General features: G+C 41.6%; 1 protein-coding gene across 3 annotated transcripts in view; it reads left to right on the forward strand.

The window, feature by feature from the left end:
- The first annotated feature begins 2645 nt into the window (after positions 1-2645).
- Positions 2646-22624, forward strand: part of baiap2l1a (BAR/IMD domain containing adaptor protein 2 like 1a) — a 44818-nt gene continuing 24839 nt past the window's right edge. For all 3 annotated transcript variants that reach the window (XM_014179718.2, XM_014179720.2, XM_014179719.2), the window contains exons 1-3: positions 2646-2953; positions 4125-4200; positions 4588-4674. In XM_014179718.2, coding sequence (XP_014035193.1) covers positions 2891-2953; positions 4125-4200; positions 4588-4674 — 226 coding nt within the window. In that variant the 5' untranslated portion in view covers positions 2646-2890. The remainder of the gene's footprint in view (positions 2954-4124; positions 4201-4587; positions 4675-22624) is intronic.

Below are 22624 nucleotides of genomic sequence, written 5' to 3' on the forward strand. Positions count from 1 at the left end.
CAGGAGTTTCCAGACTGTGGACCGTCGCCGGGAGCTCTGGACTGGGGACCGTCGCCGGAAGCTCTGGACTGGGGACCATCGCCGGAAGCCTGGTGCGTGGAGCCGGCACAGGTGGCATCGGACTTGTGACACGCACTTCAGGGCAAGTGCAAGGAGCAGGCACAGGACGTACCAGACTGGGGAGACGTACTGGAGAACTGGTGCGTGGAGCCAGCACAACTGGTACCGAACAGATGACAACCACCACACGGTGAGTGCGGGGAGCTAGCACAGGATGTACTGGGCTATGGAGGCGCACTGGAGACCTGGTGCGTAGTGCCGGCACAAATTGTATCGGAACGATGACACACTCCGTACGGTGAGTGCGGGGAGCTATCACAGGACATACTGGGCTGTGGAGGCGCACTGGAGACCTGGTGCGTAGTGCTGGCACAAATTGTACCGGAACGATGACACACTCCGCACTCACTGACAGTCCACTACAATATTGTTGCGCTAAGACCCATAAAAGAATGCACAATAATGACACAAATGCGATATGGCATCCAACAACCATACATAATTCCACTTCTTTCAGCAAAAAACAAGAAACTGCGGTTACAGTGGGTTAAGGAAGGAAAATACTGGACACTGGAGAATTTGAAAAACATTGCCTGGACTGATGAATCCTGGTTCCTGCTGTTTCAGGCTGATGGGAGGACTAGGGTATGGAGGAAACCACATGAGTACTTGCATCCATCATGCCGCATGACAACATTGCAGGCTGATGGTGATCATGGGATGGTGTGGGGTCTGTTTTCATGGCACATATTGGCCCCCTTGAAAATAATGACACATATTGGGCCCCTTGGAGCACCGTTTGAATACCTCAATGTTTGAATACTGTCTGAACATCATTGCCAAACAGGTGCATCCCTTCATGGCAGCAGTGTATCCATCTGCGAATAGATTTTTTCAGCAGGATAATGCCCATGCCACAAGGCTAGGAGTGTCTAGGAATGGTTCCACGAACATGACAGTGAAATTTGTTTACTGCAGTGGCCTGGAATAAGATGGAACTAGCTATTCAGAGTAGAGATCCACTAACAGCCAACTCGACACAACTGTGGGAACCATTGGAGTCAACATGGGCCACCATCCCTGTGGAATGCTTTCCACACACTGCAGAGTCCATGCCCCAATGAACTGATGCTGTTCTGATGGCAAAAGGGGATGCAACTGTTAGGAAGGTGTTTCTAATGTTTTGCGCACTCAGTGTTTTTATATACAGTTGAAGTCGAAAGTTTACATACACTTAGGTTGGAGTCATTAAAACTCATTTTTAAACCACTCCACACATTTCTTGTTAACAAACTATAGTTTTGGCAAGTCGGTTAGGACATCTACTTTGTGCATGGCACAAGTAATTTTTCCAACGATTGTCTACAGACAGATTATTTCACTTACAATTCACTGTATCACAATTCCAGTGGGTCAGAGGTTTACATACACTAAGTTGACTGTGCCTTTAAACAGCTTGGAAAATTCCAGAAAATTATGTCATGGCTTTAGAAGCTTATGATAGGCTAATTGACATCATTTGATTGACTTGGAGGTGTACCTGTGGATGTATTTCAAGGCCTACCTTTAAACTCAGTGCCTCTTTGCCTGACATCCTGGGGAAATCAAAATAAATCAAGTCTGGTTCATCCTTGGGAGCACGGCTCCAAAACCGCCATAAAAACCGCCACAAAACCGCCATGTAAACTTCTGACCCACTGGGAATGTGATGAAAGAAATAAAAGCTGAAATAAATCATTCTCTCTACTCTTATTCTGACATTTCACATTCTTAAAATAAAGTGGTGATCCTAACTGACCTAAAACAGGGAATTTTTACTAGGATTAAATGTCAGGAATTGTGAAAAACTGAGTTTAAATGTATTTGGCTAAGGTGTATGTGAACTTCCAACTTCAACTGTATATTCCGGACTCTGACATTGCTTGTTCTGATATTTCTTTCTTTTTACTTTTGTATTGTTTTCGAGGTATTATTACTGCACTGCTGGAGCTAGAAACACAAGCATTTCGCTGCATCTGCGATAACATCTGCAAATCTGTGTGTGCAACCAATAAACTTTGATTTGATTTTGATTTGATAACAACAGCAATGAACCACAACATAATTAAGCTGAGAAGATCCCTTATGGAAGAACCACAGGCATTTCACATGACCACATGTCAAGTGTTCCAAAAAGACGTTTTCACATGACTTCACATGTGAAATTTAACTTGAAATCATGTGATTTTCCAGACGTGAAATCATGTTTTTTTTCTGTAGGGATGTTTACATGAGACTAATGCCGATGGCCAAATGGGGGAGTTAATTGATTTTAAAGTATTGTTTGTTTATGTATTTGGATCCCCATCAGCTTTTGCAGAAGCAGCTAAACCAGGAGTGGTTCGCCCTGATTTTAAAGTTAGCCTATTGTCATTTAAATGCTTCCGAATGCGATAACAGAACCGCCCCGGTAGAATGAGCCATAGGGACTGACTGAGCGCCCAACCCCTGTTGCCAGTACCGAGTTGATCCACCTGAAACCACAGCACCGAAAGTGCTTGACTAAAGCAGTGACGTCACGGATACTACCTATTTTGTCTCCCGCCCCTCCGACACACACACACACACACACCGTGAAGTTTGACAGTCTCCGTTCAGACAGCGCAGCGGTTGATGCCGGTTTGTTTGGCCACCGGTGCACAGTTGCGCTTCTGCTCTCAATTGTAAACTACTCCTGGAACAACTAAACAGCCCACCCTTGGATTTGAAAGGAATTATATAGACTTCGAGTGATTGGCTTTGGTTTTTGGCTTGGTTTTGTTTTTTTGTTCCATCTTGTAGAGGCTGAGAAATGACTGCCAACATGTCTCTGGATCATGACGATGTGAATAAGCTGACCGAAAGTACATACAAGGTAAGCAGGCTTTTTCCCCTTGTCATCATAGCTCCCCATTTCTCCACCATGACCTTGACTACATAATAGCAGGGTTTCCATTTGGCCATTGTCCATCGTCGCCTTTGGCAATAGCAGTAGGCTCCAATTAGCTTCAGACTAGGGCACACAGTTATTATACCCATTCCATAATATGGCCATACATTTGCACAGTGCGTATCATGAGCGCACGTAAAACCGTGCCCCTGATTTGTTGAACGCAAAACGCAGTAAAGTAGCCTACAAAGTACCTTTGCCTCTCAACTGAAAAAAAACAAACAATAGATTTGTAATTTGTCAACATCAAATTTGACCAATCATCTGTTTCGTATTGTTAGTTCATCAATTATAAGGCAATATGGTGCACATAAGGCAATATCTCATGCCCCAACAGCCCCACCTGTCCAGTACTCCGCAGGTGAAGTCGAAAGCGTAAGTTTAATGAATTATACATGCAGTTTAGGACCTGCCACATTTTCAGCTGAAGAGAGGAGTGAAGAGAAACCTGTTTCTCTCTGTTTCCTTTTTTTCCTCTTTCTCTCTCTCTCTCTCTCTGACTGGGTGCAAGTAGGCCTAACACATACCTGGCAGTTCATTGTTCTATTGAGGGTGTGCCTGGGGAATTTAAACAGGGACTCCAGTCCTGAACAGCATTTTATTGTGGGCCATTTGAATAGGAGGGGGATTGGGTTTGGTTCACCCTAGCCTGCTGCTGCAAATACTTTGTGTCGGACTTTGTGTCGCACATAGCTGTAAAGTGTGAAGGATCATGTTAATGATTAAAACGTTTTATTTCAGCTTGGTGTTATTTATAGAATTAACACATAAACATTGAAACCTTTATTTATGATGACATTAAGACAATCATGTATGTGGTTTATGTATTGGCTTATTATTTGGTTTCTGTGTATATAATCCACAAGAGAATTGGCCATTGTTTATAAAAAGTATGTTTTCCCACTGGACATTGGTATAAAAATAGTGTTGTTTAAACAAACAATTTCAAGAATAGTCACACTCAGTCCCTGGCCAAGAATAAACAGGTCTTTGATTGTTCTGTAGTTAGTTTTTCTCGTCTCTGTCCTCCCTGCTGTAGTTCATTCTCTCCCCTCTCTCTCTCTCTGAACTCCCGTCCCCCCTCTCCCGCTTGCAGAATGTGATGGAGCAGTTCAACCCAGGTCTGAGGAACCTGGTCAATCTGGGGAAGAACTATGAGAAATCTGTAGCCGGTAAGAACACGTTAATGTTTTCTACCCAGTACAGCCAGAGGAGGAGGGGTCTGAGTCTGGTTCCTCTCAAGGTTTCTTCCTTTTAGGGAGTTTTTCCTTGCCATTTTCCACTGTGCTGCTGCTTGCTCTATGGGGATCTAGGCCGGATTACTGTCAAGCATCTTATGACAAATGTTGTTATAAGCAAGGGTTATACAGTATGAACAAAATGTGATTTATCATCCCAATATTTGGACATAAGTGAATTAGATGTCTCACATGATACACTAACAAGCTAACTTTTACACTGTGGTTTCAGACACAGGCATGGCTAGCACAAGGGTCTGAATAGGGTATCATGTAGGTGTTGGTGAGATCCATTCATATGATTCTTTTGTCTCCTCACAGCAATGACTCTTGCTGGGAAGGCGTACTTTGACGCTGTGTCAAAGATAGGAGAGACTGCTTCCGTGTCCCCTGTCTCCAGAGAATTAGGTAAGTTCACACACACACACACACACACACACACACACACACACACACACACACACACACACACACACACACACACACACACACACACACACACACACACACACACACACACAGACACACACAGAGACACACACAGACACACACACACACACAGACAGATACACACACTCACACACAGAGACACACACACACACACACACACAGACAGATACACACACTCACACACTGTAATGAAACTGTCATTAGTACTATATACAGGTTGTTATTCCCTCTCTCTGTGGTGACTCACCACACATTATTGAGGTGACCTATTCTCCCAGGTCTATGTTTTTATGACCCATTAAGTATCTTCTTATCAGTGGTGTAAAGTAATTAAGCAAAAATAGTTTAAAATACTACTTCATTTGTTTTTTTTGGGGTATCTGTACTTTACTTTACAATTGATATGTTTGACAACTTTTACTTTTACTCCACTACATTCCTAAAGAAAATAATATACTTTTTACTCCATACATTTTCCCGGACACCCAAAAGAACTTGTTACATTTCGAATACTTAGCAAAACAGGAAAATGGTCCAATTCCCACTTATCAAGAGAACACCCCTGGTCATCCCTACTTCATCTGATCTGGCGGACTCACTAAAAACACATGCTTTGTTTGTAAATTATGTCGGAGTGTTGGAGTGTTCACCTGACAATCCGTGAATAAAAAAACAAGAAAATCGTCCAGTCTGGTTTGCTAAATATAAGGAATAGCTGAGCAGTTTCTTCATCTCCGGTAACTGAGTTAGGAACGACGCCTGTATCTTTGTAGTGACTGGGTGTTTTGATACACCATCCAAAGTGTAAATAATAACTTCAATAATAACAACTTCAAAGGGATATTCAATGTCAGCTTTTTTTTTACTCATCTACCAATAGGTGCCCTTCTTTGTGAGGCACTGGAAAACCTAGCTGGTCTTTCTGGTTTAATCTGTGTTTGAAATTCTGAGGGACTGTACAAATAATTGTATGTGTGGGGTACAGAGATGAGGTAGTCATTCAAAAATAATGTTAAACACTATAATTGCACACGGAGTCCATGCAACTTATTATGTGACTTGTTAAGCAAATTTTTACTCCTGAACTTATGGGAACTAGGCTTCCCGTAACAAAGGGGTTGAATACTTATTGACTCAAGACATTTCAGCTTTTCATATTGAATGAATTAGTAAAACATTTTTTTAAAAACAGAATTACACCTCTGACAGAAATTCTGTAGTTGACCCTTGGATCCGGGTCGGATCTGATTTGATTGTCACGGGTCTCGGGTATGTGTAATTAGAACTGATTTGCCAGTAAGGACCCGAATGGGACTGCTGCAGTAGAAAGAGAGAGAAAAGTGTCTAATTTATACTGCTGCGGCTTTTCATGAGATAGGCGCGTGTAGCTTGTTGTATTTGTCGGCTAATCACAAGTCATCTAAACTGCACTAGCCTCTGGCTCTGTGTGTGTCATTGCACGCAAGCTAAAAGATCAATGAAAGATGGAATTAAAATGGCGGAATTAAAAGTTCATTGACAAGGATATGTTTCAACGACCCAGATTGGACGATAAATAACCTAGCTTTGGCAGCAAGAAGTTATACTAACTAGTGCGAGTTGGCTTGGTTCCTGCTGTCTCGCTCTTCCTCCTCCTCGAGCCACTCGTGTCCATATGGAGACCCGACCATGTCTATATGGGGCCTGATCTGATTAGCCTCGGGTCCATATTAAAACATACATTTATTCGGTAGGGTCTGGGGAGGAAAGCCCCGGGTCCATTTCGGAACACCTCTAACTTTTTGGACCCAAGAAGACCTCTCGTGTCAATACTTTCTGAAGGTACTGCACATTCTATATTCATATAGAACATTCTTAGCCTGGTAGCAGATCAGTTTGTGCTTCTAGCCAACTTAATCTAACATTCCAAAATGGAACACCAGCGTCCGAAATGTTTTGAATTCTATGTCTGGAGCTGTTCCTACTCTATTTGAAAGGTTCCTACTCTGCTGCTCAGACTGGCCACAGCGAGACTGGCCACAGTCAGCGAGACGGTGTGAATTCTCTCACGTGTTACATAGAGTAGGGCAGCAAACACACAGAACAAACAGACTGACAGAGGAGGACTGTATTCCCACCATCATATCCCTCTTTCTATCTATCTATCTATCCCTCCATCTGCTGCCCTTCTCTCCTCGTCTCCTCTCAGGGGTCCAGAGTAAACACACTGAGTAAAAACGGGTTGAATCAATGTGGTTTCATGTCATTTCAAACCAAAAAATGTAATGTAATGGTTTGGGGAAAAAATGTCACCCAACTTTGAACCTAAATCAAACTCAACCAAATGTAAATCAAAACGAAACGTTGAACTGACGTCTGTGCCCAGTGGGAAGCTTGTATTGTTGTCAAGATAGAGGTTGAGGGGCCAGAGCTAGAGATGAGGATGTTGATGGATTTTTGTAACATTTTGAGTGTGACCCCTTGTTAGATATTTATACAGTGAGGGAAAAAAGTATTTGATACCCTGCTGATTTTGTACGTTTGCCCACTGATAAAGAAATGATCAGTCTATAATTTTAATGGTAGGTTTATTTGAACAGTGAGAGACAGAATAACAACAAAAAAATCCTGAAAAACGCATGTTAAAAATGTTATAAAATTATTTGCATTTTAATGAGGGAAATAAGTATTTGACCCCTCTGCTAAACATTACTTAGTACTTGGTGGCAAAACCCTTGTTGGCAATCACAGAGGTCCGACGTTTCTTGTAGTTGGCCACCAGGTTTGCACATCTCAGGAGGGATTTTGTACCACTCCTCTTTGCAGATCTTCTCCAAGTCATTAAGGTTTCGAGGCTGACGTTTGGCAACTCGAACCTTCAGCTCCCTCCACAGATTTTCTATGGGATTAAGGTCTGGAGACTGGCTAGGCCACTTCAGGACCTTAATGTGCTTCTTCTTGAGCCACTCCTTTGTTGCCTTGGCCGTGTGTTTTGGGTCATTGTCATGCTGAAATACCCATCCACGACCCATTTTCACTGCCCTGGCAGAGGGAAGGAGGTTCTCAGCCAAGATTTGACGGTACATGGCCCCGTCCATCGTCCCTTTGATGCGGTGAAGTTGTCCTGTCCCCTTAGCAGAAAAACACCCCCAAAGCATAATGTTTCCACCTCCATGTTTGACGGTGGGGATGATGTTCTTGGGGTCATAGGCAGCATTCCTCCTCCTCCAAACACGGCGAGTTGAGTTGATGCCAAAGAGCTCCATTTTGGTCTCATCTGACCACAACACTTTCACCCAGTTGTCCTCTGAATCATTCAGATGTTCATTGGCAAACTTCAGACGGGCATGTATATGTGCTTTCTTGAGCAGGGGGACCTTGCGGGCACTGCAGGATTTCAGTCCTTCACGGCGTAGTGTGTTACCAATTGTTTTCTTGGTGACTATGGTCCCAGCTGCCTTGAGATCATTGACAAGATCCTCCCGTGTAGTTCTGGCCTGATTCCTCACCATTCTCATGATCATTGCAACTCCACGAGGTGAGATCTTGCATGGAGCCCCAGGCCGAGGGAGATTGACAGTTCTTTTGTGTTTCTTCCATTTGTGAATAATCGCACCAACTGTTGTCACCTTCTCACCAAGCTGCTTGGCGATGGTCTTGTAGCCCATTCCAGCCTTGTGTAGGTCTACAATCTTGTCCCTGACATCCTTGGAGAGCTCTTTGGTCTTGGCCATGGTGGAGAGTTTGGAATCTGATTGATTGATTGCTTCTGTGGACAGGTGTCTTTTATACAGGTAACAAACTGAGATTAGGAGCACTCCCTTTAAGAGTGTGCTCCTAATCTCAGCTCGTTACCTGTATAAAAGACACCTGGGAGCCAGACGTCTTTCTGATTGAAAGGGGGTCAAATACTTATTTCCCTCATTAAAATGCAAATCAATTTATAACATTTTTGACATGCGTTATTCTGTCTCTCACTGTTCAAATAAACCTACCATTAAAATTATAGACTGATCATTTCTTTGTCAGTGGGCAAACGTACAAATCCTTTTTTACCTCACTGTATATATATTTTGGGAACATTTTCATGCTTGAACATTTTCATGCTTCAAGTTATACTAGTAGACCAAGCCAGATGTCACAGTGTGACTGCAAAAGTTACCTCTGGCTCTGAATTTACTTCACAATGACTCTCATATTGATAAAATCCATTAACGTATTGCTATGAGTAACCTTCCCTCTTATAAATGCTTTGTAAGGGTTTTAGGTGATGAAATTTTATTTCACTCAGTAGTTAAATAGAGTAGTGTAATAGAGCAGCATCTGCATCAGTCAGTGAGTTTGGCACTTGGTATATACAGTACCAGTCAAGAGTTGACACACCAAAAACTCTTGAGTAGGTATGTCCGAACTGTTGACTGGTACTGTACGTAGAATGGCTATTAAAAAATTCTAATGCATAATGCTTTATTCCAGTTGTGGCAAAACAAGCAAATATGGTGTTGCGAATCATTGTACAATCAAAACCGCTGTGAAGTATCTTTTCCATAACCAAATATATTGTATTTTCAGCTGTTTGAACACAGTTTCTAAACCCAGAGAAGGAACATCGCAAGACTTCCGGAAATGCTTGCGAAACAGACCAAACAGACCAGGCCGGGTTTGGGGTTCGAGAAGTCGGTGAAAGAAATGAAAAATTCTTCCTTAGTTGTTAATTTTGTCGAAATCTTAAAGGCACAACCTAGATTTGAGCCAATGTCTTACATAGTTAGTTGAACATGTTATTACTCCAACCTCGTGAGAGACAAAATGACATCGCTACATGTGTGATCAGAGATTTCTATTGGACAAGCAGTTTTAACCTATCTTCATACTGTACTGTCTTTGGTTTGAAGCTGCTGTATGAAATCGAAAGTAAAAGATGCAAAAACAAAACTTAAGAACAGGAAGCATAAGTAGCGCACATAAAACAGATCTACCACTTCTTAGACTTGCTTTCAATGAGAATGACAGATCTAGTATAAAACACATTTCTATGTGAATTTGGTCTGGTCGCCCAAAAAGGGCGACCAGACATATTGCAGCTTTAAATACCCTGTAGTAATAGTACAGTAGTAGATGATCCACATCACTTCTAGCTAACTACCCTGCCACGTTCTTGAAAATGATCGGACCAAGGCGCAGCGTGAGTATAGTTCCACATATTTATTTAAGTGAAACTAACAAAACACAATAACAAAACTTACAAAGACCGTGAGGACGTAGGATATTGTGGCTTTGTATCCCCAGGTCTGACAGGAATACTATGCTCGTGTTGGCCATGCTTACATGTTTTAAGAGCACATCTCCTCTACAGTCTCTACCTCTACCCCCCGTCAATATCCCACAAAACACAGGTGGGGAAATAGCTACCTAAATATGTTCCCCAATCAGAGGCAACGATAAACAGCTGCCTCTAATTGGGAGCCATATTAGCACCAACATAGAAATAGACATACTAGATTACCCCCTAGTCATGCCCTGACCTACTACACCATAGAGAATCAAGGGCTCTCTATGGTCAGGGCGTGACATACCCACAGAAGCCCATGTAATCGCGCATGTTGTCTCAGCTTTCAAACATATTTTCACCCTCTCAGGTTTCAAACAAATCCCTCAGTCTTTATTTTGTCATAAAGATAAGTATGTACATCCTTTTTGGATAAAAAAAAGCAATCTTTGGATCCATAGCCTTTTTACAATGATAGGGGTAGGATCCTGTGTTTTTCTCGACCACGTGACCTGACCAGGATGAACTCTGGCCCTACTTATAGGCTGCAACTAGGGTTTTCCCTTGTTTGGCCATGTAGTCAATAAATACTTCAGGCCCTAATAATGATAGATAACCAATAAGGGACAATATCTACACAATATGTAAGCTCCATTCTGCTTGATGACAGGCCTGTGTGACCTCCTGGTTGGTGCTGTGGTGTTGTTAACAGAGAGAACAATCAGTTAATCACTTAATGACTTGGCATTTTTGGAAAATGACAGCATCGACTGATAACCTCTGAGAGACATTCCTGAGTGCTTTCACTTCAAATAAAACTGCTGGGCTTTCAGATGTTTTAGATGTGTGAAATCTAAATGAAATAACTTTAAACAGACTATCTGACATCGTTTTATGTAGTCTAGCACCAACTTTCCTCAACTCAATAGGAGGTATTCATAGAATTCTAAGTACAGTCCATGACTCCATTCCAGCTCAAGTTAATGGAGTGGTTCTATTTACTCCATTGTGGCTCAAGGGAAAAGAGCAGTAAAATGACCTGGCTCTGCAAACAACAGGGGCAGAAAGAATCCATGAGGGAGCCCAGACTGCCAGTCTCCTTCCTGGCATTCAGTGTCATGGAAAGACCTGATTGTGGTGAGAAACATATCTCTCGTCACAAGGTACATACTTTACATATACTGTAATACTACTTTATGGCTAGTTGTTTAACATCTCTGCTATCATAAAATATCTCCAACTGGTTTATAGTATAGTTTTTTTTTATGAGGGAAATAATGAACTAGCATGATCACAATAATCTCATATCAGTCCTCCATCAGTCAAGTGCTTGTAGATGGTCAAATAATGTGTTTACTTTTCAAAGTGTTTCCCCTATATGCACTTAGCTGCGTCACACACACACATGTACAGTGCATTCAGAAAGTACTCAGACCCCTAGACTTTTTCCACATTTTGTTACGTTACAGCCTTGTTCTAAAATTGAATAAATAGTTATTTTTCCTCATCAAGCTGCATTTGGGGAGTTTCTCCCATTCTTCTCTGTACTGTAGATCCTCTCAAGCTCTGTCAGGTTGGATGGGGAGTGTCACTGCACAGCTATTTTCAGGTCTCTCCAGAGATGTTCAATCAGGTTCAAGTCCCGGTTCTGGCTGGGCCACTCAAGGACATTCAGAGACTTGTCCCGAAGCCACTCCTGCATTGTCTTGGCTGTGTGCTTAGGGTTGTTGTCCTGTTGGAATGTGAACCTTCGCCCCAGTATGAGGTCCTGAGTGCTCTGGAGCAGGTTTTCATCAAGGATCTCTCTGTACTTTGCTCCGTTCATCTTTCCCTCGATCCATCTTTCCCTCGAACCTGACTAGTCTGCCAGTCCCTGCCGCTGAAAAACATCCCCACAGCATGATGCTTCCACCACCACCATGTTTCACCGTAGGGATGGTGCCAGGTTTCCTCCAGACGTGACACTTGGCATTCAGGCCAAAGAGTTCAATCTTGGTTTCATCAGACCAGAGAATCTTGTTTCTCGTGGTCTGTGTCCTTTAGATGCCTTTTGGCAAACTCCAAGCGAGCTGTCATGCGCCTTTTACTGAGGATTGGCCTCCGTCTGGCCACTCTACCATAAAGGCCTAATTGGTGGAGTGCTGCAGAGATGGTTGTCCTTCTGGAAGCTTCTCCCATCAACACAGATGGATGGGAGTTTGGTGGTTCCAAACTTCTTCCATTTAAGAATCATGGAGCCCACTGTGTTCTTGGGGACCTTCAATGCTACAGAAATGTTTTGGTACCCTTCCCCAGATCTGTGCCACGACACAATCCTGTCTTGGAGCTCTACGGACAATTCCTTCAACCTCATGGCTTTGTTTTTGCTCTGACATGCACTGTCAACTGTGGGAGCTTATATAGACAGGTGTGTGCCTTTCCAAATCATGTCCAATCAATTGAATTTACCACAGGTGGACTCCAATGAAGTTGTAGAATCATCTCAAGGTGGTCAATGGAAACAGGATGCACCTGAGCTCAATTTCGAGTCTTATAGCAAAGGGTCTGAATACTTATGTAAATAAGGTATTTCATTTTTTTATATATATTTATATATTTATTTATATTTACAATCATTTCTAAAACCCTGTTTTAGCTTTGTCATAAGGGGGTATTTTGTGTAGATTAATGAGAAAAAAAATATTTAATAATTTAATACATTTTAGAATAAGGCTGTAACGTAACAAAATGTGCAAAAGGTCAAGGGGTCTGAATACTTTCCAAATGCACTGTATATATACAGTACCAGTCAAAAGTTTGGACACAGCTACACATTCCAGGGTTTTACTTTATTTTTACTATTTTCTACATTCTAGAATAATAGTGAAGAAATCAAAACTATCAAATAACACTAATGGAATCATGTATAACAAAAAAAAGTGTTAAACCTATTGATGACAGCTTTGCACACGCTTGGCATTCTCTCAACCAGCTTCATGAGGTAGTCACTTGGAATACATTTCAATTAACAGGTGTACCTTGTTAAAAGTTCATTTGTGGAATTTCTTTCCTTCTTAATGCCTTTGAGCCTATCAGTTGTGTTGTGACAAGGTAGGGATGGTATACAGAAGATAGCCCTATTTGGTAAAGACCAAGTTCATATTATGGCAAGAACAGCTCAAAAAAGCAAAGAGAAATGACAGTCCATCATCACTTTAAGACATGAAGGTCAGTCAATCTAGAACATTTCAAGAACTTAGAAAGTTTCTTTAAGTGCAGTCGCAAAAACCATCAAGCGCTATGATGAAACACAGAGTAACAGACACATCTCAACATCAACTGTTCAGAGGAGACTCCATGAATCAGGCCTTTGTGTTCTAATTGCTGCAAAGAAACCACTACTAAAGGACACCAATAAGAAGGCTTGGGCCAAGAAACACAAGCAATGGACATTCGACCGGTGGAAATACATTTTTTGGTCTGATGTCCAAATTTGAGATTTTTGGTTCCAACTGCCGTATTTTTGGGAAACACGGAGTAGGTGAATCGATGATCTCCGCATGTGTGGTTCTCAACATGAAGCATTAGAATTCAAGGCACACTTTACCAGCATGGCTACCACAGCATTCTGCAACAATACGGCATCCCATCTGGTTTGCGCTTAGTGGGACTATCAGTTGTTGTTCAACAGGACAATGACCCAACACACCTCCAGCCTGTGTAAGGGCTATTTGACCAAGAAGGAGAGAGATGGAGTGATCCATCAGATGATCTGGCCTCCACAATCACCCGACCTCAACCCAATTGAGATGTGTTGAACCACAGAGTCAAGGAAAAGCAGCCAACAAGTGCTCAGCATATTTGGGAACTCCTTCAAGACTGTTGGAAAAGCATTCCTCATGTAACTGGTTGATAGAATGCCAAGAGTGTGCAAAGCTGTCATCAACAATGGCTACTTTGAAGAATCTAAAATATAACATTCACAAGTCACTCGCACATCTGAGCTGTCTTTTTTTGCAGGTGCATGGTACTGTAACAATTGAATAAAATTATAAAACTTTTTTTCTCAAGAATCTAAAATCTAAAACATATTTAGATTTTTTATTTAACACTTTATTGGTTACTACATGATTCTATATGTGTTATTTCATAGTTTTGATGTCTTCACTATTAATCCAAAAATGGAATGAGATGTTCGACGAGCAGGTGGCCACATACTTATGGTCATGTAGTATATATGAAAAAGTATGTAAAAGTATGTAAAAAATATATATTGGAGCAATATATTTTAAATTAATATCATCTTTGAGAACTAGGAATCACCAAAATAAAAAACTAGATGGTCAGGGAGAATCAAAAATTGTAAAAATGTCATGGCATTTGGCCCCCATTGATTTTGTTATAATGTTTGAGTCACTCAGATAGCATAAGATTCTCTGTGCCCTATGGCAAAATATGTAGAATTGCAGGAAATTAGCTTTGAAACTGCAATTTTCCTCTCAGTCTCAAAATTGATGGCATTTGCTATCAAACTAAAATGTTTCACTCAGCCCCATGACAAAGTATGTAGAATTTTAGGAAACTAGCTTTAAAACAGCTAGATTTAGTCTCTGTGGCCAAGAGGAGTGCCATTGGCCACGCCCACTACCTAAAGCGGTGCTTACCAGAATAATGTCATAAATCGATGGAATGAATGCATCAATAATCTGACATCAGTAAAGTTTTCTTTCATTCTGCTTCTCTTGCGGAGCGAGGATGTTTAGGTGCCTAGAGAAAACGCAAGATTCCTCCTGTGCAAAATGTCAAAATGACATCAGTTTGACCGGTTTTAAGGAAACTAAAAGCTGTGAAAATGATTTAACATGTTTCTGATAAGATTTCAGTTAGTCTAGGTTTAATTTATGTTGTTGAAATACTGTCAGCTTTTATGTAACTGTCAATCGCTGAAAAAGATTGCGGTCCCTAACTGTGCATTCTCTCAAGCGATGCTGAAAGAAATAAATCATACTGTTCCTGAGACAACATTTTACTGCATGAAATACTTAATTGTGCAGGAGTTAATATTGTATTCAGCCACATGTTAGAGGTTATAGGCTTACAGTCCATGTCCAGATTACAGTTACTATTCCATGTAGCCCATCTGAACTTTAAAGGTGCGCAAACAACTTCCACCGTCCTTGGAATCCATGCTTTCACCAATCTATCCAAAGCATTTAAATCTATGAGAGGGACTGCACACTTCATGAAGACAAGTGAGCAAATGAACACTTCATAAGGAGAACGGTAGGCAGCCAGGGCCAGCCATTGGCTGGCTGCTCATTCACCCATGATGCCTTAGGCTCTCCACTCTGTCACGCTCCTTTCGCTCACCAAACAATCCCATGACCACCCTGACCCCACACGTCCTCCCTTGCCCCACACACCCTTGCTCTATCCAGCATCTGTTTAACCCAAAGTTTTCATAATATGGGTGTTTTTTCCCCTCCATTACCCTAATCTTCAAAGAACAATCTGTTTTTTATTTGTACATTTTATGCATGGGCACAGTGAAGCCAAATGTTGATTTTCGGACGTTTTCCTGATGGTGTGTTTGTGGCCTTTCCATTTGAAATGAGTTTACTACTGTTGTTGAATTGCTTGGTGCCATTGCATCTATAGTACAACACACAGAAATCTGATGTAAGAGATATTATGATGTGATACATCCTGGGAAATTACTCTCCCACCTATCTTGTGACACATCACTTAACAAGTGTCGAATTATGGAATTTGGTGTTTCTTAATCTCCTCCTATGTCCTTGCAAATTATTTTTATCTGCTTCTAAATCCAGTTTCTAAAGTCACAGTCTCTAAACTCATGTCCTCCATGGATGGGTTGCCTGGAGGATTCTGGTCAGCTTTTAGCCTTCCATTAGTTCAGTCAAGGTTCAGTAGCATCGGTACCATAGGGAGTGTGTGTGTGCGTGTGCGTGTGCCGTGTGCGTGTGCGGTGGGTGGGTGCATGTTAGCTCTAACGTCCTGAGCTGAGTGCCACCGATGTCTGATTCATATCCAAGTAATATCAGAGAACGAAGACTTCCAACCATGGCAACATCAAAACACTAACTCTCCCTTCCTGCCATTGGAATGTGTGGCTTCAAGATTGCAATATCATTGGCCGTGACTCAAATAGGTGTTGTTCATATCGCGTCAGACTCTTGCTGCGACATGTTCTATAATGCACCCTGTAAGATTTATCATTATTGTTTTATGAGAGTGAGGACTATCTCAAAGTGCAGAGTTACTATCTCAAAGTTCAAATGTCACTGCTTTGGTAACTGTGCATGAGGTAGCCACACCTAGCTGTCAGCCATAGATACAACGGTTTTAGTTTACTCCAATACTAATTAATAGTATTGTCGTATACAGTGACCTTCAGAAAGTATTCTCACCCCTTGACGTTTTCCACGTTTTCTTGTGTTACAGCCTAAATTTAAAGTTGATTACATTGAGATATTTTGTCACTGGCCTACACATAATACTCCATAATTAGTGGAATCATGTTTTTCGAAAATGTCCCTTTGAGCATGGTGAAGTTATTCATTACAATTTGGATGAGTTAAAAGAAAGAAGCCTGTACAGAATAAAAATATTCCAAAACATGCCTCCTGTTTGCAACAAGGCACTAAAGTAAAAAATGTGGCAAAGCAATTAACTTTTTGTGCTGAATACAAAGTGTTATGTTTGGGATAAATCCAACACAACACATTACTGAGTACCACTCTCCATATTTTCAAGCATAGTGGTGGCTGCATCATGTTATGGGTATGCTTGTAATCGTTAAGGATTGAGGAGGGGGTTCAGGATAAAAAAGAAACCGAATAGAGCTAAGCACAGGCAAAATCCTAGAAGAAAACCTGCTTCAGTCTGCTTTCCACCACACATGGGGAGATTCATTTTGTCACATGGAATGACCCTGGAGAGACGAAGCAGGTACGGGGAGTCAAACATTTAATAAGGAATGGACATGGAACGAGACATGAACAGCGTCGGCATACAAGAAAACAAAGACAAAAAAGTCCAGGTGAGTCCAATATCGCTGATACGCGTGACGAGGGAAGGCAGGTGTGCGTAATGGATGATGGGAGTGCGTGATGCAGGGCAGCCTGGCGCCCTCAAGCGCCAGGGGGGGAAGAGCGGGAGCAGACGTGACAAATTTACCTTTCAGCAGGACAATAACCTAAAACACAAGGCCAAATCTACACTGGAGTTGCTTTCCAAGAAGATGGTGAATATTCCTGAGTGGCCGAGTTACAGTTTTGACTAATGGGCTAATGTTGCACAATACAGGTGTGGAAAGCTCTTAGAGACTTACCCAGAAAGACTCACAGCTGTAATCGATGCCAAAGGTGCTTCTACAAAGTATTGACTCAGCGGTGGGAATACTTGTGTAAATGAGATATTTCTGTATTTCATTTTCAATAAGTTTGCAAACAATTCTAAAACATGTTTTCACTTCGTCATTATGGGGAATTGTGTGTAGATGTGTGGGAAAAAAAAGATTTAATCAATTCTGAATTCAGGTTGTAGCACAACAAAATGTGGAATAAGTCATGGGCTATGAATACTTTCTGAAGGCACTGTAGTAATAAAACTGATACATATGAATAACCTGAACAGATCACCTGTTGAAATGTTTTGTAATTCGTCATCGAATAAGGTTAAGAATTTGCTCACAATGTTTCCTTATTACACTTATGAGAAAATGGCAGGTATTCTTTTGGCAGAGGCCTACACCGTTCATAAACCACATCACCTGATAAGAATGTGAAAGGTGACAGGCTTAGTTTTATGTGCTATCATCACCACCATTAAACATAAATGCTATAACACAGAGGTTTCAGGGTGTAAGGTTGGGAAGGATCCAGATTTCCATACCTTCATTCCATGCCGGTGCCATCCCAGGATATACTGTATTACCAGCCTCAAAAAATGTGAACGTAAAAAAAGGCCCAAAAATATCAGTTAACAAATGCAAAATGCTAACAAGTGTTAAGCAATTCCCATAGCGGATGCTAACATTAACTACTAAGACAACCCTGCTTAAAGTTATGCAAGTAGCTATCTCAAAACACAGTTTGCATCACACACAAAACAAATAGACAGCAGAGATCTTAATAAAAGAAGGGATTGTCTCTGCTGCTGTTACCAAGAAGCTTTATCTTGCACGCTAACGTTTGCTACTTAGCTAACATCAGCAAGTTAGCAAAACCCTGCTGCAGAAAATTTATTTGGCACATCTTAGATAGTTAATTTAATAGTTAGAAGATATATAGCGGGCAGACATTGGTAGTGTAGTGAATTTCATACAAGCGTAACTTGATCACCTCATTTAAGTTGCAGGAGTGACTCACCTCATGAAACTCCCGTTTTGGTCATTGTGCTTCTTTGTAAACTAACACACGTGACTGGCTCAAATAGGCTGTCTTGAGAAACACATCTATTGCCTAGTGCACAAGTTGACTGCATTATTAAAAAAATACAAATATTCCAATTTATAAAAAACGGTATTGACGGTATTGGTAAGATTCCCAGGATATGGTATATACAGTACACCGCCCAACCCTAGGATGTTTCTATAATAATGATCAAGTCGTTATAAAGTCACTGTAAAAACCAGACAGTATCACAATGAGACCTCTACCAGTGGTGTCACCATTAACTATCTAAAGACAGACTGACTGTGATAAGTCTGGGATAAAAGTCTCATTATCATTAGTGGGTGGTTTCAGAAATGATCCACCACAAACAGACACAAACTGTCAAGCTGTGAAGCCTTTTATTATTGTGGGTGTAATTCCGCTGAACATCAGGCTAGTTTTATGAATTCTTATATTGTAGATGTAGCAATGTTTAGAGATGTACACATAGGCCTATGTATACAGTATTATGAACAATACTATGTATCCTTTCCTGGGTAGGTCAATCTGGAGACAGCAGGAACAGATGCCTTTGTAATGTTTTAGAAAGAAAGAGAGAGAGAGAGAGGGAGAGAGAGAGTTGTCTTTTCCCCCCTTGGTTTTAAACCTTGTAGCACACAGATCACTTAGACTAAGACCAGAGCCATGTGGAGGATTACAGGGTCAACTGTCATTATCTAGTCATATGCCTGGTTAACACAGCATACGATGGAGAGGAGTACAGGGGGGAGAGGGAGAGGGAGAGAGGGGGAGAGATAGAGAGGGTCGAGAGAGAGGGGGGAGAGGAATAAGAGAGGGGAGGTCTGAGAGAGAGGGGAAGGATAGAGAGAGAGAGAGAGAGAGAGAGAGAGAGAGAGAGAGAGAGAGAGATGAGTAGGGGATAGACAGTCAGAATAAGTCACAACCTCAAGAAGACAATTCATATGGGATGATTAACCTTTCTAAAGGGTATAGTCCACAATGCTCTTTACCCAGATGTATTATGCGTGATAGCAGGAAAGCCTGATTTAGCCACTGCATTATTTTCAAGCTGAGGGTTTTTCAACATTTAGTCTGTCTTAGTCCAATTAAGGATGTGTGTACTTTTGACCACAGATTTTATGTAATGATCAGCTGCTCTCCACCCATCAACATGTGAACATAAGTTAATTTCAGTTTGGTGAAGTCATCTAGTTTTTTTTGTCAGCATTATTTACAGTATCACCGTTTCTTATGTGCTGCTATACATACGGACAGAATATGTGGTTAGTAAGTTGGTTCTCAGAGAGGTCAGAGAGGAAATTAGCAGGTGTGTGTCGATACGAATACCAGCCTTCTCACTCTGTAACCTGTTTGAAAACAAGCCCTCTCACTACACACCAGCCCTCTCACTCTGCAGCAGGCTGTTGTTGGTGCCGTATAAACAGCCTGCCAAGAGCCCCCCTCCCTCCCATTGCTCTCTCCCTTCTGCCGTACAATGGCAGCATTTACCAGTACGTTCTGTTGACCTTCAGAGGGCAATGTTGTTGTAGCTGCAGGCAGCCCGAGAGGTACGGCTCTGTCTCAGCAGGTCTGGGATCACACCAGGTGTGTGTGTGTGTGTGTATGTATGTGGGGTGCGTGCGTGCGTGTGCGTACTTACCTAATGTATGTATGTGGGGTGCGTGCGTGCGTGCGTGTGCGTACTTACCTAATGTATGTATGTGGGGTGCGTGCGTGCGTGCGTGCGTGTGCGTACTTACCTAATGTATGTATGTGGGGTGCGTGCGTGCGTGCGTGTGCGTACTTACCTAATGTATGTATGTGGGGTGCGTGCGTGCGTGCGCGTACTTACCTAATGTATGTATGTGGGGTGCGTGCGTGCGTGCGTGTGCGTACTTACCTAATGTATGTATGTGGGGTGCGTGCGTGCGTGCGTCGTACTTACCTAATGTATGTATGTGGGGTGCGTGCGTGCGTGCGTGTGCGTACTTACCTAATGTATGTATGTGGGGTGCGTGCGTGCGTGCGTGTGCGTACTTACCTAATGTATGTATGCTCAGTTTGTTTGGGTTGATTCTGTTTATATGGTCCCACAGGCGCAGTTGTGATTATAACTGAATTAATACTGAGGTGATAGGAGTGAGTGGATGGTTTACTTGTTGCAGGTGTTTGCAGAGAACATTTTAAACATGACAAACTAAGACTATACAATATAACATTTTGTAAAAAGCAGACCTTCTAGTGGTAGCTAGGTGGTTCTAGTGGCAGGTGGTTATAGAATGCAATTATAACTAATTCAAAAAATATGGCTAGGCTACATAACCTCTAGATGTCACCCCGTTGTGTCTGTGTCTGTACTGTAAATTGTCCCGCTGTTATTGTCTGCTTCTGTTTACTGTAGTGACTGCTATTGTGCCATGTTCCTCTATGGCGTTCAATGTGGGTTCTCTCAATGGGGATTTTTCTGTCTCTGTGTCAGGCAATGGCAACTACTGAGTTACCACTGTTCAAACATTACTGTGTCAAAAATACATTTGTCATCCATGCAGTATGTAAAAACTCCTCAGGACTTGATGAAACATAAAATACACATTACTTTTTGGTAAGCTTTGTTCTTCACCGCTAAAGTCAACATTGCTTGTGTAAGCATAGGGAAAGAACAGATGCAACAACTTTGATGTGAAAACCCATTGTTCTCCTCGTGAAGTCTCAGCCAGTACCATGCCGGCCAGGCTATCAGGGACGTTGTTGCCGCCAAGCAACTTGAGGAGAAAGGGTCATAGATGTCCTCAACATATTCAAACGCAATAGTTTCCTTTAGCCTGGTTGTCTTAAAGTTTCTGCATTGATTCACCACTGATATATCCTGGCCTTGCCAAATAAGATAGCACAATGTTGACTAAAGAAGAAATAGACTGGCAGTATCACAGAAATAGTGATTTAACGTGTTTCTCTATGACTGGAACCCAGGCTAGATGTCCCTTACCTGTATACCGCCGATACAGTTGAAGTCGGAGGTTTACATACACTTATGTTGGAGTCAGTAAAACTTGTTTTTTCAACCACTCCACATATTTCTTGTTAACAAACTATAGTTTTGGCAAGTCGGTTAGGACATCTACTTTGTGCATGACACAAGTAATTTTTCCAACAATTGTTTACAGACAGATTATTTCACTTATAATTCACTGTATCACAATTCCAGTGGGTCAGAAGTTTACATACACTAAGCCACTGCTCCAAAACTGCCATAAAAAAGCCAGACTACGGTTTGCAACTGCACAATGGGACAGAGATTGTACTTTTTGGAGAAATGTCCTCTGGTCTGATGAAACAAAAATAGAACTGTTTGGCCATAATGACCATCGTTATGTTTGGAGGAAAAAGGGGGCGGCTTGCAAGCCGAAGAACACCAGCCCAACCGTGAAGCACAGGGGTGGCAGCATCATGTTGTGGGGGTGCTTTGCTGCAGGAGGGACTGGTGCACTTCACAAAATAGATGGCATCATGAGTGAGGAAAATGATGTGGATATATTGAAGCAACATCTCAAGACATCATTCAGGAAGTTAAAGCTTGGTCACAAATGGGTCTTCCAAATGGACAATGACCCCAAGCATACTTCCAAAGTTGTGGCAAAATGGCTTAAGGACAACAAAGTCAAGGTATTGGAGTGGCCATCACAAAGCTCTGACCTCAATCCCATAGAAAATTTGTGGGCAGAACTGAAAAAGCGTATGCAAGCAAGGAGGCCTACAAACCTGACTCAGTTACACCAGCTCTGTCAGGAGGAATGGGCCAAAATTCACCCAACTTATTGTGGGAAGCTTGTGGAAGGCTACCCAAAACGTTTGACCCAAGTTCAACAATTGAAAGGCAATGCTACCTAATACTAATTGAGTGTATGTAAACTTCTGACCCACTGGGAATGTGATGAAAGAAATAAAAGCTGAAATAAATCATTCTCTACTATTATTCTGACATTTCACATTCTTAAAATAAAGTGGTCATCTTAACTGACCTAAGACAGGGAATTTTTACTAGGATTAAATGTCAGGAATTGTGAAAAACTGAGTTTAAATGTATTTGGCTAAGGTGTATGTAAACTTCCGACTTCAACTGTATATGATGTACAGGTAACTGACAAAATAAAGTAAATACAAAGTATATTTTAAGGATGTTCTTCCACACAGGTGTGTTTCCTGAATTAATTAAGCAATTAAAACATCACATCATGCTTAAGGTCATGTATACAAATGCCCA

Source organism: Salmo salar, chromosome ssa28, assembly GCF_905237065.1.
Source record: "Salmo salar chromosome ssa28, Ssal_v3.1, whole genome shotgun sequence".
Lineage (NCBI taxonomy): Eukaryota > Metazoa > Chordata > Actinopteri > Salmoniformes > Salmonidae > Salmo > Salmo salar.